This window comes from Pavona decussata, unplaced genomic scaffold (assembly GCF_977016875.1).
Source record: "Pavona decussata unplaced genomic scaffold, jaPavDecu1.1 SCAFFOLD_37, whole genome shotgun sequence".
Lineage (NCBI taxonomy): Eukaryota > Metazoa > Cnidaria > Anthozoa > Scleractinia > Agariciidae > Pavona > Pavona decussata.
In genome coordinates, this window is record NW_028145459.1 from 2151696 (window position 1) to 2178822 (window position 27127).

A 27127-nucleotide genomic window follows, 5' to 3' on the forward strand; every position below is an offset into this window, starting at 1 on the left:
GACTGTCGTGGAAACGAAAATCAATTTAGTGATTGCATCCGGTCGTAATAAATGTAGTGGACCAATCAGAAATCGAAGCAAATATAGCTGCAGCCAGAGTAAAGCGCGGGAAAGCAAGCAACCAGTGCCACGCGCGGGAAAAGGAGGCAACCAGTGCCAAGTCCGGCAAAAGACTACCAAGCGTAGGAGATCACGCGATCGGTGCCGAACGCGGGAAAACGTACATTAACTCCAGATTGGTTAAGAGGCGGGTTGTTTGCTCTGATTGGTTAGAGCACGTTACACGAGTCTAGCAAAGAAAAATCGGGGCAAGACATTTAAATCGACAGTCAATCAAAAAACCCGCTCTAATTACACTGAGCTGGCATCATCCTCCGATTGTAATCATGGTAACTATTCTCATTTCCTCGCTGCACTTCTTGGTCGGGACCGTGCTGAACTGTTGCGCCGTCCTGACCGCTGGCCACCTCCAAGCATGGCTAAGGCGCTTGCTGCAGCCGTAAGTAAGTCCTGCGGAGTGATTACAAAGTTTCAACCAATAGCCCACTTTGAAAAAGAGTGATGGCCTGGGTCGAGAGTAGCTGCCCAAGCGATTGTGGGAAGGTTTGGGGGGACGTTGGCTATTATCTTCTCATTTTTGCGTCCCCCCAAACAATCCCACAATCACTTAGGCAGTTACTCTCGACCCAGGCCATCACTCATTTTCAAAGTGGGCTATTGACTGTTTAATCCACAATAGCAACCAGCATCTATTTTTCCTTACAATATCACTGCCTGAACAAACATACTAAAGACCTTAAAAAATTCTAGTGCGAGCACAAGTACGACTACAAGTTTTCTCAATAGACAAAGAGCGAGCGCGAGTGAACCAGTGCCATTTTGGCGGGAAAACGAGATAGCCGTCGCCATTTCACTACCACATTTTGTGAGAACGTCGTAGCTCCCTGGGATATCTCATCTTAGTACTACGCAAAAAAGTTAAAGTCAAATCTCGTCTTCGTATTTGTACTCGAACCAGAATCTAAAGAAAAGGACTACGGTTATTGAAATCAATGAGGTTCTTTCCTACGAGGCTAAAACAGTAGGAAACCTGTCTACTTTCCGGAGCCAAAACTTTTCATATAAGAATGATCGTTGTCTAATTTTGTGATTCTAAATCACCCGATTAATTATTACTCCGTTTGTACTACGCTCAGTCTGTTATCATAACTTAGTTGGTAACAACGTTCGCTCACCACTGACAACAGACTACAACAAATCCTAGCAGTATGCAGGATGTTTGTCCCATGAACCTAGTTTAATGGCCTCAGCTCCCACGAGTCTCCTGTAGCTCAGTGGTAGAGCATCCGAACTAGTAATCAGAAGGCCCTACGTTCGATTCCTGATAGGAGCACGTGGATTTCCTTTTTCCGAGTATGCCTTTGTCACTCACTGAATAATACATCATTCTCAATTTAATTTGATCTTCTGCATAGGAGTTCCGCACAAAAAAACCCTGCGCTAATCGTAAGTATAACAAAATTCTCGAATCTGATTGGCTATAAACAGCCATGATTGGCAACAGGACTCCGTGTAGTCCACTTCGGTATGTAATCACACTCGTGATTAAACAAATCGTACTACTCTCGCTACGCGGTGGTCTTATTTTGTTAATCAGAGACAACAGGCCGAATTAGACTCCACTCTGAGTCTTGTGACCATTATAAGAAAGGATTTTATCTTCTGTACAAATGAAGCACCAGCCGTAAGTTTTATAAGAAGTCATGTGCTTACCTCGTGTTCCTCATCTGAGAACTTTGTTTTAGCTTCAGAGAGCATTTTGGTAATGTTTGCATTTAGTTTCATTTCATCCTTGATGTCCTCTTGTGACAATAGAATTAAAAAGAAAAAGGAAATAAGTTTTCTACGCATTTTATTAGGCAGAGGCAGCGAGGGTGACCAATATTGCTAGCTCAAGTTCACTGCGGTCAAATGTAAAAATTCCGTAAAAAAGTCCATTAAATATAAGGTTATTTACTTTGTGAGCTCAAAGATCATGCGTTTTGTGTGAGTCTGTGAGTTAACTAAATAATTTTACGATTTACTAAAAAAACTTTCAAGTTTCCTTTTTTTAAAGTGAAGTATATAGAGACTGGTCGGCACTGTGTGTCTTTGTTTTCTGTTTGACTGTGTGACATGTTTCCTGAAACGTTTATTAATACATCGTAATATGATTTAGTAAATTTACAGACTCAGAAAAACGTATCACCTTTGAGCTCTCGTTTGGCCGCGTTTAAACAGCCCATTTATCAACCTCGTACCAAGTGCAATCCCCAACGGGGCCACCACGCGGATTACCCTGGGCAGGAGGTTGCCCAAGAATCAAAGGCCAGATCTCAAACATCGGGAACTACCTCGCCTTAGTCCCAACTGTTTTCGAAAAGCGATATAGTTCTTTAACGTCCCCAACTAAGTTCGTTTGGGAGACAAGGCAACGACTTATCACCGTCCAGTAACGCTATCATTTGAGCTAAAACAAGGTGTTTAGGACGGCCAGTATTCACTAGTTATTCTTGGTTGTCCGGTCAGAATTTGAATCCACGGCCTCAGGCGTTCCACAGAAATTGGTAGGCCAGACAACAGTAAAGGTTACATTTCTTATATGTTCAAGGTGCGTGTACCCCATGTTTACAAACTGGAAGTTACAAGGAAATTGTCCATCTCTACCTACCGTATTCTACAAGCTCGGAGAAGAGGATACAAATATTCTCTACGACTTCGTCATTGTCTTTCATGTTACTAAAACAAAAGGGAGAAAATGAAGATACTTGAGGCGCTCTTACACCAGGTAATTTTTCTTGCAACGTGTCTCGTAATTTTAATGCGACAAAAGTTGCACGAAAAATTGCCTGGTGGCGTACATTGCTGTGAAATGAACATGTCTTGCATCGTTTCTGTTGCGGCGATGTGTTGCACGACAGCAAAATATTTTTATTTTATTCCAGAAGTCTTTTGCAAACACAGCACCAAAACCACAAAAACCATCGCCCCTTAAGGGTGGAACGGGCGGGAAGGGGTGGGGGTGAATGCACAGCATTTTTTGTCTTCTTTTCAACTGTATGTGTGTATGCAAAGTACATCTTCGGTGAATAGCGAGCAAATGAGAGTAAGCTTACTTGTATGCCGCTATAATACTTTCTATTCCTTCAACCTTGAGCAACTGGTATGCACAGACCTCTGAAAAAATGTCAAATGAAAATATTCAGTACAAACTTTGGATTACTGTACTTTTAAAATGCGACCAAGCATACGATCAGACATCACCTCACTTCTGGTAGTGGTAATTAATAGTAATAATCATAATTATATATAATTGTAAAAGTTAAAGGGGATTTTGCTGAAGTTTTGATAAAATTGTTGTAAACTTGTGAATACGAACCCTCTCTCAGCAGCAAACCGCTCACACAACTCCAAAAGGAAAAGAGACTTCTAGTAAATGCTGTGAATAATCCTTTTAGACGTTTACAGCAATTTTAGCATAGATTTTTCATCTTGAAAAACTAAGTGTACTTAGTAATAACAACAGCATAGCTTAGCATAGCATACCATAGCATAGCATAGTATAGTATAGTATAACTTTTAACAAAACTGGGCTGTTATTTTTAGGTTTGTTTTGGTGTAATTTTCAAAGTATTACTAAAAATAGCGTATTCTCTTTTAAGGAAACGTGGGAAATTAAGTAACACCAGTATACTTCACAATTGATTAAGGACGGTGCCTACTTTTGTTACTGTGCGTACGTTCTGCGCATCTCGAGATACTCGGTTTGCTATGGGTGGTGCCTACTAATACAGGGATATTTTTGCGCGGTTTAAAACTATGCAGAGAAAGCAGGACTTAGCAAGTGCTCTTGGTATGCAAAAAGAAAATTGGGGTTAACCATACATTTTTCAGAGATAAAAAAGCTTCAATTTTGAACAAAACGCCATACATTTCTTTGTATTTTACTGTTTTTTAGAATAATTGTTGCGAAATTATCTCTAAAAAATGCGTGGTTACCTCCAAATTTCTTTTTGGATTTCAATAACCTTTGCTAAGATCTGCTTTCCCAGCATAGTCATAAACCAAACAAAAATACTTCTTTGTTAGTAGGCACCGTCCTTAACTTCACCAGCTCACCTCGAGCCTCCACAATACTTGCCAGTGCCATACAAGCATTCTTTATGACCTTTGTTTCCTACAAAATAACAAAACGAATAGTGTATAAGCAGATGGCTATCCGGAGCTATAGATTACACCTTGTCCCAAGTCGCCATTAGCGTGCAGTACAATGTGACGTCACTCGTTGAGCTGATCGTGTCCGGGTTGACCGCGATCGAACGTAAAAAATAAGAAAGTCCCTTAAAGAGAAGGTTTCCATTTTGAGAGCCCAGAGCTGAGAAGTTTTTGGTAAGTCTGTGAGTTGACTAAATCATTTGACGATTTGCTCGGCCTAAAAAAGTTTCAGGAAACATTACGTGAATTCGTCTTCCACATGTCACAAATTTAAACAGAGAACAAAAACACACCACCAAACAGTCTCCTCATAAAGACTTGAAACATTTTTAGTAAATCGTGAAATGATTTAGAAACTTACAGACTCACAAACAAAAAAAATATCTCGGATTTTTCCTTTTTCTTACGTTGAACCGCGGTTAAGCATCCGGGACGCCTCGCGCTATCGCAGCTTATCGCGTTCGGCTCCAAGGCTTCCACATTAACTCGGTTCGCTCGATAAGCGCGCATAGCCCTGGGAATTAGGGAGTTTAAGAAGCTACTTCGGCGACAGAACGAGAACGTCGCAAAACAACAGAATTTAATGAAAAAACCAAGAGCCCTGTACGTGCATTTTAAAGTTTGTAACACTTGTTCACCGGACCCGGTCAAACAACAACGGGAATGACCAAAGGAATGCTTTGTGGAGAACGTGAGCATATGATGGTAAATTTTTCATTCACTCTCTCAACTTGAACGGCGTTCTCTCCTGTTCTGTTCTAGATAGTTCGGCCACATTCGGTACAAGTTGAACGAATTGGAATAATCGCGAAGTAGCACAAGTAACGCGAACTTAAATTTTCAAGCGACCGTTTCGTTGCCGTTGCCGTCGTAGTTTCTTTAAAGTGAACTTATGCAACGACAACGGCGACAGCAACGAAAAAAGTCACTTGAAAATATTCCTTTATTTTATTTGTGCTACTTTGAGAATATCTCAACACACTCAACTTGTGAAAAAACGGCGAACTAACCAGAAACCAAATCGGGTAGAGTGACACGCAGGCTTATGCTCACCTTCTTCACAAAACCTTAAATTTGGACATTTCAAATTGTTGTTTTGCAGAGGACGTGCAGAGAGATTGTTTTTGCTCATTTAGCCTATTGTTTTGCGGAGTTGTCGTTGCGTAAGTTCCCTAAAGTCCCCATTAAGCTGTGTTATACACTAAGGAAAATATCTTTTTCAGCCGAAGTCCTAACTCCCAGAATTAACTGAACCTTCAATTATTGTGAGAGAAGAAGCCTGGAACTAAGTATAAGGGTGTAGTATTTGCGAGACTGTAACACATTATGAGTGTATTGTGGAATTCATTTGCCGTGCCCCTCATCGCAGTCCTTCTGTTTCTTCAACATGTCATGGACTCGCATTCCATCCTTACTAATCACCTAAGGTTCAACTTACCTTTTTGTGCATTTTGATGGCGTCTACAATCAATTCGATGACATTATGGTCCTCCATTAGTTCAAGATTCTCCTCTGGAAAAAAGGAAAAAAGAAATATTTCTTTGATAGCAGTTTCCTGCAATGCTGCTACATGACATAACATTTATTCAAGATCCAGCCACCTCATAACGTTTCCCTACTGAAAAAAAAAAGAAGAAGAAGAAGAAGAAGAAGAAGAAGACGAAGAAGAAGAAGAAGAAGAAGAAGAAGAAGAAGAAGAAGAAGAAGAAGAAGAAGAAGAAGAAGACGAAGAAGAAGACGAAGAAGAAGACGAAGAAGAAGAAGAAGAACTAGAAGAAGAAGAAGAAGAAGAAGAAGAAGAAGAAGAAGAAGAAGAAGAAGAAGAAGAAGAAGAAGAAGAAGAAGAAGAAGAAGAAGAAGAAGAAGAAGAAGGAGAAGGAGAAGGAGAAGGAGGAGAAGGAGAAGGAGAAGGAGAAGGAGAAGGAGAAGGAGAAGGAGAAGGAGAAGGAGAAGGAGAAGAAGAAGAAGAAGAAGAAGAAGAAGAAGAAGAAGAAGAAGAAGAAGAAGAAGAAGAAGAAGAAGAAGAAGAAGAAGAAGAAGAAGAAGAAGATAAAATTCATATTAAGAAAACCCTGAAGTCCATTCTTGCACCGGTTTAAGTTTTCGGCTTAAATAGTTAGAATTTCAGTGGAATCCACGGAGTGGCTCTTCTCTCCACTGTTTCCAGGTCGAATTGCAAATTGGAAATGTTGGTTTTTGTGGAGGGAGGAAAACCGGAAAACCCGGAGAAAAACCCTCGGAGCAGGGACGAGAACCAACAACAAACTCAACCCACATATGACACCGAGACCGGGAATCGAACCCGGGCCACATTGGTGGGAGGCGAGTGCTCTCACCACTGCGCCATCCCTATTCCCATTCTGTTGGCTTCGACAACAGACCTTGGTAAACTGTTCCATTCATGCACAATGCGGGTAGGAAAAGGGTTACACTTCGCAGGCTTAACAAATAACTTATAAGAGTGTTTTCCGCGACTGAGTGAGTTTACACTTGGTAAATTCGAAAAAGTCATAAAGCATTCCACAGGAGAAAGATACATTCTGCGTGTTTCTAGTGAAATAGTGTAGGCCAGTTTAGATTCTGCATGCGATCTTCGTATTCCATCTCTCCACGTTTTTGGCCGAGAGCGAGACGAGAGGTTCTTCATTGAACTTTTTCTAACGCTAGCATGCCATTGGACAAGTATGGGGTTCCAAACAAGAGGTACGTATTCGAGCCCCGGGCGCACAAGATATTTATATAACGAGGAGAAAGCTTCAGAATTCGAACTGGGCGGTCACACCAGCCAGTCTGTAAATCGAATGCGTCATTTTGAACGGATGGTGCTACAAAATCTTGAAAAATAATCACTCCGAAAATGGTACGCACTATTTTGAAGAAATTCGAAGGACTATGATATAACTTATCCTTCAAACTGGTACAGTCCGTTTACAAACTGACCGGTGTGGCCAATCAGTTCTGACAAATGGTGAGCACCCCAAGACAAGTAAGAGATGTTACCTTCCATGGATAGTGACCACAAGGCTGAACAAGCTGCCTCCACCAGCTCCACATCTGAGTTGTGCCGTCCCATTGCAAGCACAATGTCTTCCAGCCCACGCTCCTCTGACACAATCTTACAGTTGGCTTCTAAATATTAACAGTCAACATACCGACAATTAGCCGCAAACAAACATTTTGTAATGTAGAGTGTAGTCTCACGTCTAGAGGAATTTGAGGTTAAAGTACAGGTACAAATGGCGTCATGGGCCGCAGAAAGTCCTTGTTACAGATCATAAATGACGTAATCCAAATTTTCCGTCTCAATCTCCCTGCAAATCATCACCGTGACGAGTTTTGTAAACATTTTAATTTTGTGTGAGATGACTAATATCAAAACAATGAATAAAACAGTTTCTATATGGCTGTGCGTGTGTACTCTGATAGTTAACGTACACAGGACGTCAAAACGTGGTGTAAAAACACCAGTCACACTACTCGCCTGTGTTTTATGTGATTGATCAGATACACACGTATGGCCACATATCATTTAACACATAGACTTCATTTGATCATACAACAGAAACTCCCTTCCGACCACCCCACTGACACAAACACCTCGTTATTACCGACGGCCAATCTTCTTCAGTCCCCCAAAACAAAAATAAACTTATGCAATCTTTTTCTTAACTGAAAACGCAACCCATTACCACAATATTATGACCAAATGTTGAGATCGCCTATCATTAGAATAAGAAAGACAATCATACCACTAACTGCCAGACTCCACAGCGCCCCACAGCAGTTGGATGCAATGGCCTTATTGTCAGGAAAAGCTCTCAAGGCTGATAACAAGTCCTGAACTCCTCCAAAACGACCAATAATTTCACCTGCAGCCTCTGAATTGTGAAGCAAACGTTAGTGTGTTATGTAAGCTGTGCAAAGATCTGTTGTACTGTGCTAGGAAAATTCAGATCTGGGAAGTACTGGATTCCTACGTTTTCGGGCTAAGTTCTTCAACCATGCCTACATGTACCTTGCTGCTGACAGCAAGTGGTTGCTACTTGACCACTATATAAGGACGACAAACTGTGAAATTATGGATTAGTAGCAATCCTGATAATTGTCACTGGAAACCGAAAGGAAGTGTTCTTACAATGAAAAATAAAAATAAATAAATAAAATAAAAAAATCAAGTGTTATTGAAAAATTACGTCCCGCAGATGTGATATAATTCCTGATTTTTCGAGTCCTTCAACTTTTTGTTGATGCATATACTGTACGTTGTATATCTCCATTAAAGTTACATTAATAAACTTTTTAAATGGATGATTTGATTAAACATTAAGACAGAGCACCCATGAAAAACGTGGCCATATGAACAACTTGGTTCCGATAAGGGCACAGCTTTCGACTTTAATTCCTTAAGCAAACACCTGTGTTTCGCGTACAAGGAAAAATAATTAGTTGCCACACTCACCATCAGCTGAGAGAGCCATGAGTAACTGGCAGCCACAAGCTTGCAGTTCTGAAGATGAGACATGCGACTGTCCAAGAACAAAAGTGATACACATAGTCAGCTATACAGTACGTACAAAAATACTAAACATGAGGCAAAATGTTAGAGGTTTTAAGGCACCCTAGTCAGTAGGCCTTTTCTCTCTTGCCTCGTCATCCACAAAGTTTGAAACAGGGACTTAGTGAAGCCTGCGCAGGACTTGGAGTCACCCTATTTGATTTGTAATCACACTCGTGATGAAACGCAGTCGTCCTATTTTGTTAATCACTCCTATCATTACAGACCCAATTGGACTCCACTCAGTCCTTTTACCATAATTAATTACACAATGTCGAATTTAATTCTTTTGGCATCTCTTGGACAAAACTGGTCCCAGTTTCGATTCTTTCTATGTTTTAAAATACTCTTAAAAGAGTAACTGTTGTAGGTTAAAATGAATCCCAGGTTAAAATGATTTCAACTTAGGTTGATTTGTATTTTCCTTTTGTTGCAGATGTAAATTACCCAACCTTAACAAAGGAAAATACAAATCAACCTAGGTTGAAATCGTTTTAACCTGGGATTCATTTCAACCTACAACATAACCATAAATAAAAAGGAGATGGTCTAAGTACGTATTAAGTTTCATTTTTAGCAATGGGGTTGCCAACAAAATCAGATCTTCAACATCTTACAAGTTCAGTTTATTTCAACCAACCTTCATTGCTGCTAAAACTGGGCGGATTATCTCCTCTGTGAACATCACATCATTATCATCAGCTAAGAGCAAACCAAATATTATAATAATTAGACGGCAAAATGTTTGGAATCTTGAAAGTGTCCACCACAATTTAAGTTGTCTCTCTTTCAACTCAAGACAGTTGCCAAATTTTGGGCACAAGCTCTGTTTCCTTCCCTTGTTACTAATATTTTTTTTATCACTTTTGTTTTGTTGTTGTTGGTGTTGTTATTCAAGTATTTCAGTATTCTAGTAAACAAATATCTTCCTTCTTGCCTTTCAGCTGGTGTACAAAACAAATTTTGCATTGTTTCACAAACTTACATACACAATAGGCCATTTCTGAATTGCTATGAGCTCATTATGAAAACGAGGCTAAGGGCAAGGCTTTTCATCGAATGTGAAACTAATGTTGTCAGATTCATAATAAAAACTGTAATTAGCGTCACTTTCATAATGAGGTTCAAAGCAACTCGGAAATGGCCTATTATCATTTTACAGACAGCTGAGTACATGCAAGACATCCTTATCATTAATTAATTAATTTTAATTACTATTATTATTATTATTATTATTATTATTATTACTATTATTATTATTACTATTATTATTATTATTATTACTATTATTATTGTTGTTGTTGTTGTCGTTGTTGTTTTTGTTTAATCATACAGCTGTACCTTTAGGGAAGAGATTGATAAATATTTTGAGAGCTTGAAGATGAACATCTTTGGAGGGCTCTTGTTTTTTGTTTTCATTCATCATCGTCTCTGCAACTTGCTGCTTTGCTTTTTTATTTAATGTCACGTCTGAAAGAAAAAAATTGCAGCTACATGTCAATACATTGCCATACAGGCAGATTTTAAGAAGGGTCAACATCAATTACAAAAACCTGGTTTGATTACATTCTCAATGGCAGTGACTAACATGGGAAGAATGTGTGGTGGTGGCCAATGGAAAGAAGCTTAACTTGCCACTGAATTACTGAAAAAATGCCCCAAGTTTTAAAAAGTAAATGAAAAATAAAAAAGCAAGCATAGTTGGCGTAACACTTGACAATCAAACAACAGACACAGTTGCAGCCCTGATTTCTGTGGAGTTACCAGTAATACAAAACCAAAGAAACCAAAGCTTCAACCTTCAATGGAGAAAGAAACAAAGTGACCAATAATAAACCCTAACCACGCACTGTCATACAGGTTGGGGTGTGGTTGACCTAAGCCACATTGGTGAGATGTGAGCACATTCACCACACGCCCAACAAACTTTCAGCAAACAAATTAATTTTGTTTTGGTTGTATTTTAGAACATACTAATTAAAAATAATTTGAAAATTACATTATCAGTTAAACAGGGAAAATTAATACTAGAGACTAAAGAGTCATTGACAGCAAAACGTTTACCTTGCTTTCTTGTGATTTGTTCCAGGTGTTTAAGGGCCTGAACCTAAATAAGATGAAGCAAACAAAGTAAGACTTCTTCAAGGAGTGCACGCAGCCAATTGATATACTCTTGTGTTTTTTGTCCATTCTAACCACTTGAATGCTAGTAATTAACTAACTTCCCCCTTTTGCTCTCTCGGAAAAAATGTCCAAATTTCTCACAAAACAAAATATAAAAGAAAGAAAAGTAACAAACACTACCATTAAAAAAAGTACTGCTCAAGAGTTTGTTTGAATGGTTGAACAAACACTTTAGGTAATTAATTTTCCTTCCACAGACACAAAAGTTAAAAGCACCTTGTACAGCATAGTCGAGAGTACGGCTCAGTGGCATTCATTTGAATGGTCGCACTTTGGAATTTCATTTACAGACTCAAAAGTTAGAATCATATTACAATAATAGGTAGATTAAAAATTACAGTAACTGAGCTGGGAAGAGGGGGTGAAATATTCAGTAAAATATGGTACCTGGCATGCTACACTATCTTTGTTTTTCTTCATGTAATCTGCAAGGAATAATATCCAGGACCTTAGAATCTGTGATCAATATTGGTTAATTAGCTGGAAAATATTAAAACAGGCTTGAAAAATTTGTCTTTAAAATGAAAAGGCTTTTTCTACAATAATGGCAACTTTTTAAATACCAGTAATTAAACTTAACTATCACAATCAAAATTTACTCATTTATAGTCAGGAAAAAAACATTGCAATTTACATTCACTGTGCTACAAAAATTAATAATGATAACTTCACATGCACATTGATGAATTGTATAATATTAATTATTGTTGGATTGTTATACAAAGTACATACAGAACATCTTAAAACAGGAGGCTGTGTGGTCGAGTGGTTAAAGGCACAGACTCATTAATCTGGACACCCCAGGTTCGAGTCCCCTCTCTGGCCACTAGCTGAATTTGTTTTGGGGGTAGTCCCCTGTTCAATCCTTGGCCACGCTTTGTAAATAGCCAACTGGTAAGTGTCCCTGCCAGATGGGATTTTTAAAGAGTTTCTGTTCTGTTTGTTTAAAATATTTGTTTGATTACACGGCCCCACAGGTAATTGTGAAGAACAGCTCATGTCCACCGACTGTCGGTCATCTGTCAGTCGTCTGTTAAGTGACAGTTGGACGACATACAGCCGACAGTTGGCCGACTATCGGCCAACTGTCAACCAACAAGCGGCTGACAGTTGGTCAACAGACGACCAACAAACAGCTCCAGGGCAGGTTTGGTCAAAATTGTTGACAGTTGACATAGTGTTGGTGACCGGTCAGTGAAGTGTCTGTAAGTCATCAGCTACAACGTTTCATAAGTATTGTGCTATGTACGACAAGTAAGCGCACAAGCCTAACCATGTATAAATAATTAAAAAAAAAACTTACCTAAGACTCCTGCAACTCCTTTGTCTTTAGGTACTGGCTTAATAGCTGCAAACAAGTAACATACCACATTGAATCTTAATTTACATGAGAAGAAAAACTTCAGGTCATGCTCCATACTGTAAATCTAAGCCCAAGGTTGTCAAAAGTAGCCAGCTGTAGGTGAAAATCACCAGGTACCGACTTCATGATCTCAGCCGACAACTCTGCTGGAATGTTGTGATGAATCTTTAGATTTTTAGCAAAATCAGCAGCCTACTCCAAAACCTTGCAACAACCATGCTAAGCCTATTGTTGAATGTTGTTATTCTAAACCAACTTAGGGTAGATGTTGTTGTCATTCTATTACATTCTTCATGACAAAACTAATGACTCAACGGTTTATAATGCTTTTAAAATGCATCTGACCCTGGGTCTAAAAACGAATTGCCTTGGATCCCTGTAATGGTTACATACCCATCCAAGCTGCTACACTCTGGAAGAGACTCCAACTTAAATGTTATCCAGAAATGCGTGCTTTCATTGATAGTAAACAGAATGATACATTGTATGCTTGGGAGCAGGGTAAGTTCACTTCACATTCCCAGCCACCAATAATATTTTGCGAATACCCAAAATTCTTGCACTCTCTTACAAGAAGGTAGACTAAAGTGATAAGTCCATAACATTGTTACCATAAAGATACTTTGAAAAGTGTCTGTAGATACGCTGTACTTACGTTCTTTCTTGGCCCCTTTACTGGGAGATGCCGTGCTTCCTTTACCCTGTTTATGACTCAATGCAATACAACTTTTCACATATGGCAGCTCAGCTAATTCTCTGAGTGAAGGCAAAAAATAATTACTGTCAGTATCAAACCAATGCCCATTCCACAAACAAACCATGTAACTACCCCAGAGCTACTCTCAACTGTATTTAATAAATAAATAATATTTAATAAATATTTTGTAAAAGACGAATCACTTAAAAATAGTTTTTTTTCTGGGCCTTGTGTTCACAGCTTTTTTAAATAAATTCTTTTTTCATGCATCAAGAGTAATTTCTGTAATTTCCAATATTTTACAATTTTTTACATTTACCACATAACAAGCATTCCCTCTCTACAAGGCTTACATGCTCGGATTCTGTCAGGTTCGTGAAGGTTCTTAGTTGAACTAGGTAAAAAGCCGTAGTGAAGATAGGTTTTCTTTCCGTAGGGAATTCTAAAGGATTTGGCGAGACTATTTCTAAAGTTTTTGTGCACAAAATCAGTATTTTTAACATTTTCTCCTGTTTTGTGTATTTTCTGTTATAGGGCACTCAAGGAGGTGGTTTCCTCATTTGGAAATAACTGATTGAAGTCAGATTACTAGATCAGAAGTTAAAAAAAAAAATGATAAGTTAATTTCTAGTGCTCAGGGAAGGAAATTAAATCTAGACACAGCATGGCAATCACAAATTAACATGATGATTTTTTTCTGCAAAGTTTTATGAACTTAATATGTTATTTTGTACAGGAGTTTTATTATTTAACAAAATTAAAAAGTACAGTGTAACTTGCATATTTATTTAAAGATTTTTATTAAGTACCAATTGAAAGTGACTATTTTTTCTTTAAAGTGCTTTTCCTCCAACACAGCTTGAGGCTCACATACACTCCACAAGTTTCTAGTGTCATTAAGTGGTCACATGAGCACTATTGAAAGGTTTTGAATACAGTGCCATTAGAATGAATATTTTTCAAGGAACCCATGCAAGTAACACCAATATTGAATAATCTGGTATTGACATTCCCCCGCCCTTATCAATTGCCAAGTTCAAACTGATGCCACCAGAAAATTAAACCGTATAAAAATAAGAGTTTACAGTCAATTAGGAGTAGTACAATAATTGTCTCTCCAACCAATGTATCACATGTACTCACTTCATGGTTGGCCTTTGTTGGAAGTTTCTTCTGAGCATGGTACGAATTGTTTGGCATAAATCTTTAGCGTATGTCTGAAAAACAAGGGATGGCAAAAACATTTCCATGTATGCTTTTAATTAATAATTTTAAACAAAAAAATTTTTTTTGGTGCCTGTATAATTAAAGCCAGTAAAGCACAAGTATTTATCATGAGTGCCATTAAACGTGAACAAAGCTTCATGATACATACAGTCGACTCCCGATAACTCGAACCTCGCTAATTTGAACCTCATGCTAACTCGAACCAATTTTCATTTCCCTTCAGGTCATCTTCTATATAATTTTACCCTTGATTGATACCTTGAACTCCTGATAACTCGAACTTTTTTCAATTTCCCTTGAAGGTTCGAGTTGTCGGGAGTCAACTGTAATGCAGGGTCCGAGATTGCGCTTTCCTGATCGCCAATGCGACTAAAAATTTTGCACTGGCGACCAGAATTTCACAACTAGTCGCCAGCAAGCGATTAACTATTTCATGCCACCTATCATTATACAAACAATAACTTTAATTTTCAGCCAAATCAATAAAAATAAAATTCAAAGCCGCCCGCCAATTGGTCACTTACTTTTTACCTTTCCACTGCTTTTGAAGTGTAAAACCGATTTCCCTGTTATTATAAATCTATCACAACGCTTCACAGCTCGAGTAGTGCGAAGCTTCGCCGCCATGTTTTTTGAACGAGAAATGATGCACGGTTGTGGCCTGGTGCGAACAACATGGCGATCCAATCTTGACAGAACGCGAAAGGAAAGATCGTTTACGGTTTTGAACATAGAGCAAAGAACCAACCGGCATTTTTTCAATCGGGTACATTTCTTCTCCAAAAGGTAGAGACAAGAGAAGGTATAAAGTTGACTTAAAACATTTAGCAGTCTTGTGAAACTGTGTATATAGCCGGCATTCGATTCATTTGTCGTGGTTTTTCAGTGGTAGGTGTATAACTCGCCATTGGGGCCCCAAACGCAAACGCGTTCTGAACTGATTCTTAAAAGAAAAATTGGCAACCAGAATTTTCCATCTGGCAACCAAAACTTTTGGTTTGTGTTTCGCTGCGAAGGAAAAATTTTATTGACACTTTTTTTTCTGCTTTTTGGCGACCACATTTTTCCATATGGCAACTGAAAAAAAATTTTTAGTCGCCACTTGGCGCCTGCCTAAAAAAGTTAATTTCGGACCCTGTAATGCATAATTTTATGGCTTTACCAAAACTAAAAGCAATTACTAGCATGCCCACTGAAAGAGACTGAAACAGATTGAACACATAAAAATGATACAGCTATTTTATTTTGAAAATCTCAGTATCAAATAAACACAAACTGAACCCGTCAGCAAAAGACTTCAATTTGACAAATGCAGGTGAAAGAAAGTCGAACATTAGACAAACCTTTCCCACTTCTTTAAGTACATCTTCCAGTTCCTGAGGGGAGTGTTTAATCTGGAATAACTTAGATGAAATTTGTGATTGCTGAAAAATAGAAACAAAAACAGTGAGGTGTATGATAAAGCATTAACCAGCTTGTACAGCCGGCTAAAAAATATTGCCTTAGTCAATATTGTCATAATGATACATGTATAATTAAATGCTTATAGACTGCATGGGTTTGATTACATGTACATATACAGAAATATATTATTTCAATTGTTTCTCGGCCAAGCCCTGTGTAGGCAATAGAATGGAATCAAACAGAATTCAATCAAACTTAACAAAATTCAGTCAATTGAGTTTGATCAATCTCACAGAAACTTTGTTGTTCAATTGCGTTCAATCAAGTACAGTTACCAAAGGTTTGATTGCCTACACTGGGAGTCAAGGATAGCAGATGTCATCCAGCTCTGTCAATGATTTGAGCTCATCATTCTCCTCCAGCTTCACTAGCATGTCTGCATGCTGTACACTTTATATCAAGCTGTAATTTAAAATTATTACCACAAGTAATGCTAATGTTCAACAATGTAATTTTGACAGTACAGTTTAGTATATTAGGACTGAACTGCATCAGCTGTTGACTGAGTTCACAATTTTTGCCATAGAAACCCTTTCATCTTTTTGGCATGATCATTGCAATTGTTAATTTTTTATATTTGTTTTACATGTAACTTACATCTAGGAATCCACACGTGGCTAATTCAAGAACTATACACCCTAGTGACCAGACATCACTCCGTTCATCATATCTTAAAAACGTTAAGAAGTACAATGCGTGGTCTGAACATCTTGACATTAATTCATTAAAGCTGGTACATATTTTTATTGTATCCTTAGCAATAATATCTACAAGAGCTCACAGGCATGAATTTGATGCTGCAGTCCATGACGACTTGCCCATTCCATGATTTATTGGTGACAAGATACCCAATATTACACTCACCGATGCAATCAATGCAACACCAGATAAGACACATGAAGCCACAATCATGATCATGATGATTATAATAATTAATAATAAACAATAGTCTTGTTGCCTGTGATCCCTTATAAATAGCAGTACACATTAATATTTACATGCAGAGTCACACTACAGAAGATTGAAAACGACAGGGGAAATCCTATTAAACAGTTTTAATTAGCAGGATTGCTGGTAAGACCTTCAATATATGTCTACCAAAAGGATACGGCCTTTCTAATACCTCCGGTGCCATCCAGTTCATTGTACCTAAAATTGGCACAGAAAAAATTATATTTAGCAATTGAAGCTAGGGCTCGCTGGAAAATGGGAGCAAGTGATGATTTGGCCTTAGAGTTTGCACTACAGTTATGTTGTACTTTGGCAAACAGACAGGTCATCACATTAGAAATCTACCAGTAGTTCCATATTTACTTAATTTGTAACATTAAGGTTTGCTAAAACTTCAAGAAGCAAAAACCAATAATTATTATTAATAATCTTTAATTATTAACAATTTACAATGCATTCTTGTAATGCTTGGCTGATTTTTTCACTTGGCCTTATACAGAGTAGAATTTTAAGAAACCACTCTATGGTTCAGTTTTTAGCCAGGATAAATTTGTTAAATTTGAGTATTGAAAATTAACCTGACATGAAAGAGCAGTCTCTATATGCCAGATTACAAGCAGCAGAATTGGGGAAATCAGATTATAAGGTGAAATGTCACTTACACCCTTTTATTTATTTTGCATTTTAATAACGATTGGCATGTCCTTTGTGAAGCACAGTTGTGGGACGTAAAATAAGACTTAATAGTAGCAAGAAGAACGTCAATGATGACAGAGTATGACTATGGAATTCAAAGTAAATATAACTAAACATACATTAATTTTGTATTTATAGGAGGTTCAATGGCCAGTTCTTTATACGGTTGAGTAGAACTTGGTTATGTTTATTCAATAATTAAATTATCATTTGACAGATAAAAATTCAAATAAATGTTAAATGATTATTTCATTTTCAAACTTTTTATTGCTGAACGGACCTACTGTTGTTCTTGTACGAGTCCGTGCATCATCCATGATGGTGGAAACACCAAAATCACCTGACAAAAGTGCACAAAGGGTTTATAGATTAAATATCATTTTTCAAAATTATACTTGTCTACCTTACTGGTACTTAACTTCGTGGGTCTTTAATTTCACTTTTTTCACAATAATTATTGTAAAAAAATTGCGAAATTATAAAGACCCTTGAATAAAAATCCTCGCAAAACCCTAGCTGGTGCACAGAAACATCAGTAGTATCATTCGTCTTTGGCTGCACATGGCTAGGATGGAAAATTATGTATTGCAAAGTCTTGAAAAACCTGGCCAATTATTTCAAGGTCATCCTATGTATCTTGAGTAAATGGCTAAAAAATGATTCTAGTTGATTCTTCCTCGGAGAAACCATTTCATGTTTTCCTCTGTCGACAGTGCGCTTATTTTAGTTCTTAGCCAAAGATTTGAACACTTACATACAGCAAAATCTCTGCACTTGGCAGTACCCCCTTAACCATAAATGTCCCAAGAGTGACTGCAAGCATCTGACTTTTCCCTACAATAATTGCATTGACAAAACCAGGATTGGTTCATTGGACCAGATCATGAGATTACAGGGTGTATTAACTTACCAACTGAAATGCTACCATCTTCAGCAAGAAAAATGTTACTTGGTTTGAGATCTCTGTAAAGATAAAGGAGGCAATGATCACTTTTTAAATCCTAACTCTTTACAGTATTTTTTGTAAATTTAAGTCACTTATCAGAATGTCACTAGTCTAGGTCTTTGGACTGACCTAATCACAGCATGTTGCATTAAGCACCTAACACTGCCAAATATGTTTTGGAGAAACTATAAACTAGTTAGAACTGGACACAAGGAATAATAGCCGGGACCCGGCTACTGGCACCCAATTACCCTAAACATGGTACTTTTCTTGGAAGAGATTTAACACCAGTCAAAAGAAGATAAATTAATGATTAAGTGATGCCAATCAATTCATCATTAAGAACCCTCACACCACAAAAATTTTAATGAAAACCCTCAGGCTGTTTATTTATACATGATAAAAATTATGTACAACATGTCTTTTTTTCACTTTTAACTCTATGTAGTTTGATATCTGCATTGTAGTTTCCAGCCTTCATAACCGACTGCCAGGACATCCCTGCATTTGCAGACCTCTTTAGTTTATTGTTGGTCCTTATCCCTGCTCTTTGGTTACTTTTTTTCTCCATGCTCTCCAGTTTCCTCCTGATTCCTCAAAAACCAGCATTTCTAATTTCAAAGGACAGGTCTTTTTTACAGGTCACATAAACGTTTCACAGGTCACTGTTGTACTGGCCCCAGTTGTTCAAAGAGCGGATAACTTTATCCAGAGGATAACTTGCTATCCAGTGGAGAAAGTGTATTGGTTGGATTACATGTTATCCACTGGATAATGATTTATCCACTGGATAGAGTTATCTGTTCTTTGAACCAGGGCCTGGTGTATAACCAACAGGATTAGTGTTCCTGGATTTATTTAGCATAGATTTTTATTATGGGGTTTGGGCTAGGAGATCCTGTTTGGCTTGTTTAATACTGTTATAATTATTATAACAGTGACCTGTAGTTGTGACCTGAAGATGCGGAGTTTGGTTCTTGTGCGGATAGCCTTGGATGCCCAGATGTTCTTGAGCATGACAAAATAATGCTCCCCTTGCCTTGCCAGTCCTAGCTGCAACATCCCGGTCCGTGCCTCCCTGTTTATCCACAACACTTCATGGGCTCTCCATCGACTGTGTTGGTGGATTGGCAGTGGTGTTAATCTTCATTAGCTCCGTTTTCTTTGTGTTGATCTTGAGCCCTGTCCTGGCTGATGTGGTCTCCAGGCGAGAGGTCTTGTCCCACATCTGGTTGTAGTTATGTGACAGGAGCGCCAGGTTGTCAACAAAGTCGAGGTCATCCAACTGTGCCCAGAGAGTCCACTGTATCCCATTGTTCCTGCCTGTTGTGGTGGTCTTCATGATCCAGTCGATGACTAGGAGGAAGAGGAACGGTGATAACAGGCACCCCTGGTGGACTCCGGTCTTTTCCTCGAAGCTGTCTGAAGCTGTCTGCGTGAGCGATCCCCTCATGTCCTGATATGTACATCGGATGAGAGAGATGATCTTCTCTGGAACTCCGTAACTAGTGCCTTAGTAACTTCCATAGCGTTACTCTGTCCACACTGTCGCAAGCCTTCTCAAAGTCTATGAAGTTGATGTAGAGGGGAGAATTCCACTCAAGCGAATGCTCCACGATGATTCGCAGGCTAGTGATCTGGTCAGCACAGGATCTGTTCCTGCGGAAGCTGGCCTGTTAGTCTCCGAGCTTAGGGTCGACTGCCTCTTTCATCCTCTCCAACAGAACTCTGTTGAGAACTTTGCCTGGCAATGACAGGAGCATGATCCCTTGGTAATTGCTGCATTTCCTGAGGTCTCCCTTCTTTGGCAACTTGATGACGATTCCTTCCTTCCACTGGGCTGGTACTTCTTCCTTTTCCCAGACCTTGCTGAACAGGCTGTGTAACATATTGACGCTGTCTCCATGTCTGCTTTGATGGCTTCAGCTGGTATCTCGTCCAGCAGCTCCGCATCTTCAACTCCAATGTGAAGTCTGTTCTCCTCTATGGATGTGAGACATGGCGTACAACAAAAACAATGCTGCAGAAAATACAGACATTCTTCAACACCTGTCTGAGATGCATCTATAAGATCACATGGCCAGAGAAAATCAAGAATGAAGATCTGTTGGAGCAAGCGGGACAGGAACCACTGGCCAAGCAGATTCTGCAGAGGAAGTGGGGCTGGATCGGACACACCCTCAGGAAACCTGCACCCAGTACCACATCCCAAGCCCTGACCTGGAACCCACAGGGGAAGAGGAAGAGAGGCTGGCCTCGCAACAGCTGGAGGCAAGACACGGAGGAAGAACTAAAGCTGCAAGGAAACAACTGGGGCGGGATAGCCAAAGCAGCCCAGAACAGAGTGCGCTGGCGAGGGGTCGTTGATGGCCTATGCTCATCCAAGAGCGAAGGGCCTAAGTAAGTAAGTAGTTGTGACCTGTGACCTGTAAAAGAAAGCTGCCAAGTGTTTTGTTCTATTATCAATTTGTAATTATAATTACTTGATTATTGATACTGAAGCATGATATGATTTTTGTACCTGTGTATCATACTCTTGCTGTGGACAAAGGCAAGTGCATCAACCATCTGCCCAAACCACTTTTTTAACACCTGTTAAATGGGAAATGATATGAAGAAATTAAAGCTTGCAGATCAGAACTGTCATACAGTGCACATGTAAGTTTGTTACACAAGACCTGTCCAATTATTTGCCTAAAAGTCTCATGCACAATGCCTAGCCCACGTCAAGCTAAGTTTTCTGATCTGCCATCAGAAATGGGTGACGCCACATGGCAAAGATTGAATACAGCCAACCACAGTCCTCCAAAATCTGCACATTTTAGAAAAATCACCACAACTTGAAGAGCAGTTTTAAAACGAAAACTGGGAAAACTAACAAGATCTCAGACATGGATCATCAAGAACTGCAAATTAAAACAGGGCAGTGAAGTAAACGATTATATTTATCTAGTCCCTTTCCTTTCTAGAACTACAAAATAATTCTGTGAGAAAATATGAAAGTTTGAAATAATTGAAAAATTTGCAATTGTTGTCCAACTTACATTATATTAAGTGCAAGACAAATACATTATTTGCTCTCAATTTCTATTGCTTAATAGTTGATTCAGGCTGTGCCCTCCTCATATATCATGCAATACAAATTTCAGGCTCATAATCTAACTGTTAAATGTAATTTGAATAACATATTAATTTAAGTATCATAAGTATCAATCTTTCATACATACAAGTTCAGGGATAGCATCTCCTTTAGCTCTTTTCTGCTTTAGGGCCTTGTCCAAGTCACCTTCACACATTTATAAAATAAAGATGAAATAATGAAGAATTTCTGGAAATTAAACTCAACATCTAAGATGGATAACACACAAATCAAAATGTTCACAACAATATTAGTTGCACTTTTGATTAATCTATAAACAAAACAGGGTACTAGCTACATCAAAACTCTTAACTCTAAAAAGTAAAAATTTGAACATGCTGTAGACTTGTTTCCAAAAAGTATCATGGTTACATAGTCTGGAGAGGACGTTTGGGAGAATAACAAAACCTATATAATGACCACTGCTAGACTACCACCACTGCTTCAAGTTCTCCAAAACTCTTGAACTTAGCAATGGTTCTCATAGCTTTATGGAAACTGACAAAAGTTAAATGTGTCCTTAACATTGTGCTGATGATGAAAAGTAAAATAATTTAATCAATTAAAAAGGCATGGTGTCTGATCAATTAATAAGTTAGTCTTTTAAAATTGATTCAACTGAAAAAAAATTACAACAAAATTAAAAAATAATATGGTCTCACCTAGTTTATAGTAATCCATTACAATACATACGAACATGGCAGACTCCTGTAAAATGAAGAGATAATAATATTATTATTGAATTAAACCAACATCTACACTCTTGTTGGGTTGTAGCTAGTATGAGGCGAGATGAGGCACTTGCCTTGTCTGAGTTTTATCCCAAAATTTCAAAAATGCTGTTAGGTGAAAAGTAATTCCCAAATATAGCATTTGCAATAATTATTGCATCCTGATATACAGATCAACCCTCATAACAGGAAAATTAGGGAAAAATCTGAATGATCCCAGAGGGCAATAATATTTGACTGTGCAAAATTACATATGAGCATCAACACTTGTGCAGAATGTGGAAACTTATTTATAAAAGTTTGAATGGTGAGTTTGCAGACATCTAAACCCTGTCCTCCTAACAAATTGTTAAAATTCGTAATAAAGTGATAAGGCAAAAGTCAGAGAACTCATAATAAAGTGACCTTTGAGCTCAAAATTGGAACAAGTGACTGTTAAACACCGGGCTCTATTCAGTTAGTCTCACGTCCTCCAATTCCTACTAAACCTGCTATAAATTACTGAAAAAAGAAAGTAAATTGATCAAAAGACAGAGAGGAAAAGAGGCCAACAGGCCAGAGAAGGAGTTGTGCACTGGCCTTCTACCTAATAGTATTTTAACCATATTGGAATGCTTGGACAGCACCATACCCCTGGACCATACCAACTGAGGAAGCAGGATGTTTAAACAAGATCAGACAAATTTTTTAAAGGAAAAATACAATGAATGTCCATGAAGAAGTGCTGAAAAAAGCATTTTAGAGCTTCTAGATTTCAAATAAAAAGTATTTGGGGGAGCATAGCATGCCCCCACACCCCCTAGAGGCTCATGCCTTCAACATTCACAGCACTTGCCTCTGTCAGCTCTCCTGTGGGTCAGACTACAGCCCTTTCTCCCTGTACAATGCTCACTAACTATCATGCAATTCCTGGGGTGAATTGGGCGGCTTGTGTTTGACCAGAAAGTAGTCTGTAAAATTCGTACAATGTAAAAGTTTACATGTTCATTCACTCATTGAAATGCGTTCCTCTGACCACCATGTTAAGCTACAGTATATCACTCTAGAACCAAACAGAAGACTGCACAAGACTGCAGCCTCTATTAGCTGCTACAAAGCATTAATTTTAAAGAACTGACGAAGAGAATGAATGTATTAAAATCAGGAGCATTTGGTTAAAAAACACTTTTAGTTAATTTGCAAACCTCTTTATCCCACGTGACAAAAAACTCCTTATAACCACAAATATAAGAGTGTTTGGTTGGATGCTGAAGTTCTTGTAATGCCACAGCCTACAAAAACAAAATCAGAATCATATGTAAAATGCTGCAGCATACATGTATTGTGACAGACTGCTGTTTACCTTTTTATCCTCCACAAGTCTAGCACAAGTTCTTTTATTTTAATTGAACTGAGGAGGCTAATTTTATTAAATCATCAAGTTCATTCATCTTCAGAACTTCTTGTGAACCCAACTTTATATCCAGTTTGTCACCAAGTTTCACCTCAATTCACTCCCAAGTTCAAGTACAGGGGTACATGTACAGGTTTAAAAAGTTATGGTTCAAGTTTACAATTATTTAGAATATATTGTAATAAATTGTAGAATTACAAACAATTTACAATTCTCCACCAGAAAAAAAATGTTAGTGCCACCTGGCAAATAAAATAAAATAAAAAATAAACGTTTGGATTATTATGTCACGTATGTGTACATGTAAGTTTCTATGATGTGAATTTATTTATTTTCAGTTAACAAACTTTTACACCAACAGATCAACTATTGTCTGTTGTGCATAACTGGTTAGCATATTGATTATTCTTTCTTACCCAGCACAAGTAAACATCATGATGGTGATTCCTCTCATAAGAATTAGAAACTTACTTCTTTGAATGCTTTATTTGCTTCTCCTTCATCATTACACTCCACCTAGTATTTAAAATATTATAACTTAAAGGATGAACTAATAAACAATATTAAACATCTATATACAGTAGTTCAATTCCAAAACCTTTAATATCTACTAGATACATTACCAGAACAAACCAGAACTTTGAAAAAAAATTATGATAGATGAGGGAGGTTCAAGTCTTCATACCTCATTCCATTACAGGCTTCATACCTCAACAAGGCTGCTGCTTTTGAAAAATTTCAAGGAGCCCACAAGGCCAAAAACCGAGAAGTTAGGAGCCCAATTGTGAAGTATCAGGTGCTGCTGTAAAAATTTTAGGCACCCAGAGCATTTTCTTAGATGCTCTTGGCTATCGGGCTCCTGTTAGACTGCAGCCTTGCCTCAAAGTTGGTTAAACTCATCAACAATAGATGAGCGTGGGGGAAGTGCCTGTGAGGTTGATGGAGCCAAGAACTGCATCCGAGTGCAGCGGGTAACCATGACAACCCTGTGAGTGGCATCCACCCAGACACTGTCACACTGTTAATCAGTGGAAAACTAACATGCTTACCATATACTTACCAAAGGGCGGGTAGGGTATGGGAGCAGCAACTTTGCGAGCGTGTGCAACGTGAAGCAACACAAACAAAATGATCTGACCTCAACAGGGGACCTGTAAATTCCCGACAGCCCCTGTAATGTATGCGGCCACCCCAAATAATTTGAACGGAAACTGCTGGCCAGCACTGTCTCGAGTTTAACTTAGCCTAAATTACATTTAGCCACATTTAAAAAAAAAATTTTGGCTGCACCTTGTTTTTCCAACCCCCTTCTCAGTGTTATAGGGTGTAATGTAATAGGGGAGGAAATCATCTGGGCAGCAGAAATCAAGCCTAGGTCAAGAGTCACTTAAGGACGGTGCCTACTCTTGTTGCTGCGCATACGTTCTGCGCATTTCGAGATACTCGGGTTTCCTATGAGTGCGTACTAATACAGGGATATTTTTGCGCAGTTTAAAACTATGCAGAGAAAGCAGTGCCCTTGGTATCCAAAAAAGAAAATTTGGGGTAACCATGCATTTAAATTCAGATATAATAAAGCTTCAATTTGGAAAAAAAAAATGCCGTACATTGCTTTGTAATTTACTGGTTTTTAGAATAACTGTTGCTTAATTATCTCTAAAAAATGCGTGGTTACCCCCAATTTTCTTTTTGGATTTCAATAGCCCAGGCTGAGATCTGCTATCCCCGCATAGTCATAAGCCACACAAAAATACGTCCATATTAGTAGGCACCGTCCCTTAGGCTGGGGTTTACACACTACGATTTGTCGGCCTGATCTGTCAGCCCAACAGTATCAGTGCATGAATAGTATGTGTATTTTGACACTCGATTCTATTTGTGGCCTTGTTTGGTCAGTGCATGCTCTGTAGGGAAAATAGTATATTTATAACTTTGACTTACTCTCACAAGTGCAGTACTTTCTGCAACCAGGTTTTGAATGTGTACTGATAAAATTCTTAGTCTAGGCCATTTGAATTGAGCACCAAAAATATAAAAATTATGCCGACCAGTTCATAAATAAGTTATCGGACCTGTAAGTATGTTGTTGAAAGTAACTTAAACTTCAACTTCATCTCAGATGCTTTACAACTCAAAAAAATTATTACTGACATTTGACATTTTCGTATCTCAAGCTCATAGAAAATACATGAATTAAAAGTGCTCTATTGTTCACGGTAAATGGGCGACTTCAATACTAAGTAAACGTAAGCTTGTAATTACTGTTAGCCATTTTACATGTATAAGCTTATGCTTGTTGCAGGCGTTAGGTTGAACGAAATATTTAAGAGTGTTCTTTATAATGATGATCAATTTGATAAACTTTATGAATAAAAATAATTGAAGGAAGCCAAAAAGTAATTTTATCCGACAAGCTAAGCTGTATTTAAGAAATCCACACGAAAGAGCCTGAATTTAATTCTTGTTTTCACAGTTTATTTAATAACATGCCGAGCTTGTGTTTATCCATTGCTTCACTGCATGATCACGGAATTCTTGTTTGCATAAAATTTTCTGAGATTTAATGTTTAACCTGGAAAACTGGAGATAAATTTTTAACGCCAAAGGGGTGAACCTTGTGAGAAAATTTCCAAGAACACTGCTACTGCTATCGTTGCTAGGAAAATCAGCCGCAAACACCAAAACAGACTACCGCGGAATGCTGTTGTCTTTATTCATGACAGGCTTCAGAATTCTCTTAGGATCGATTAGCTTGGATACAGCTGAGCAAAATTAACTACACGTTGTTTGAAGATCGTGTTCAAATGGAGTTCCTGTTCTTACACGCTCTGTAGCCTAGTGAATTAACCTATGTAGTTCTTGTTTTATTTTTTTCCCTAAAAGAGCTCACCAAAGGCAATAATCATCTAGTCAATTCAGCTTACCTTTTTTAGAACATACGTTTTCTTGTCTTGCTTGTTTTCCGCCAAAAAAACTGCTCCTTGAGCGCCCCTGCCAAGTCGTTGATGGAGCTAAAGTAGTACAAAATGCGCATTTGCTATTTCAATGCCTCAATGTATTATTTTCCAACTAATTCTCGCAGAAATCTTACCTTGTACCCCTCCATGCCGATTGACAAACGCGCTCCACCGATGTGAAACCGTCACTAAGTTGCATAAATTATGCTAATCGCTTATCAATTGATCATGCATTAAAAAATTTGCTTTTGAGTCTTTTGACCTTGACTGTGCGAAATCGCGAAATCCCGAAAAGCCGCGGAAAGCATGTTGGCCGCTTCAGTGTGTAGACTGTAGGATTAGTCAAACATACTCCTTTTTGTCCGTCCATTCTGTTCACACAATGCAGCAAATAATGTAAAGAAGATCTTTGTTTCGTCTCGTCACCTGGTAGCCTGCGAACGCAGACGTATTTCCGGTTGTCGCTTCTCTCCGTTAATTTTTCGGCGGAGAGAAGCGACAGCCGGAAATACGTCTGCGTTCGCAGTCGCCAGATGACCGTTGGATCACCGAGGGGGTGAGGCATGAGGC

At 38.4% G+C, this 27127-nt stretch overlaps 2 protein-coding genes across 2 annotated transcripts; one reads left to right on the top strand and one right to left on the bottom strand.

Moving 5' to 3' along the window:
• Nucleotides 1–26762, bottom strand: LOC146483979 (serine/threonine kinase-like domain-containing protein STKLD1). The gene is made up of 28 exons (XM_085105298.1): nucleotides 26692–26762; nucleotides 26525–26611; nucleotides 24072–24116; nucleotides 23392–23478; nucleotides 22139–22184; nucleotides 21565–21623; nucleotides 20859–20929; nucleotides 18302–18354; nucleotides 17672–17731; nucleotides 16854–16893; nucleotides 16342–16414; nucleotides 15624–15704; nucleotides 14197–14270; nucleotides 13012–13112; nucleotides 12297–12341; nucleotides 11381–11418; nucleotides 10874–10916; nucleotides 10151–10279; nucleotides 9450–9511; nucleotides 8714–8780; nucleotides 8004–8132; nucleotides 7255–7383; nucleotides 5693–5766; nucleotides 4159–4216; nucleotides 3156–3216; nucleotides 2711–2778; nucleotides 1774–1862; nucleotides 1–510 (listed from the first exon to the last, which is right to left on the bottom strand). The coding sequence occupies exons 1-28, from the start codon at nucleotides 26704–26706 to the stop codon at nucleotides 400–402; spliced, it is 1995 nt and encodes a 664-aa protein (XP_084961424.1). The 5' UTR covers nucleotides 26707–26762; the 3' UTR covers nucleotides 1–399.
• LOC146483980 (uncharacterized) lies at nucleotides 20096–20742 on the top strand. The gene has a single exon (XM_085105087.1). It carries the CDS (start codon nucleotides 20355–20357, stop codon nucleotides 20739–20741), a length of 387 nt encoding a protein of 128 aa, XP_084961213.1. The 5' UTR covers nucleotides 20096–20354; the 3' UTR covers nucleotide 20742.
• Nucleotides 26763–27127: the final 365 nt, after the last annotated feature.

Bases quoted from the DNA above. Each gene is read 5' to 3' on its own strand.
- LOC146483980 (XM_085105087.1), top strand. From the start codon at position 20,355: ATGCTGCAGAAAATACAGACATTCTTCAACACCTGTCTGAGATGCATC.
- LOC146483979 (XM_085105298.1), bottom strand. The intron at 2,779-3,155 runs GTAAGCTTACTC...CTTTTGTTTTAG, and splicing joins AGTATTATAGCGGCATACAA to TAACATGAAAGACAATGACG. The intron at 511-1,773 runs GTAAGCACATGA...ATCACTCCGCAG, and splicing joins TCTCAGATGAGGAACACGAG to GACTTACTTACGGCTGCAGC.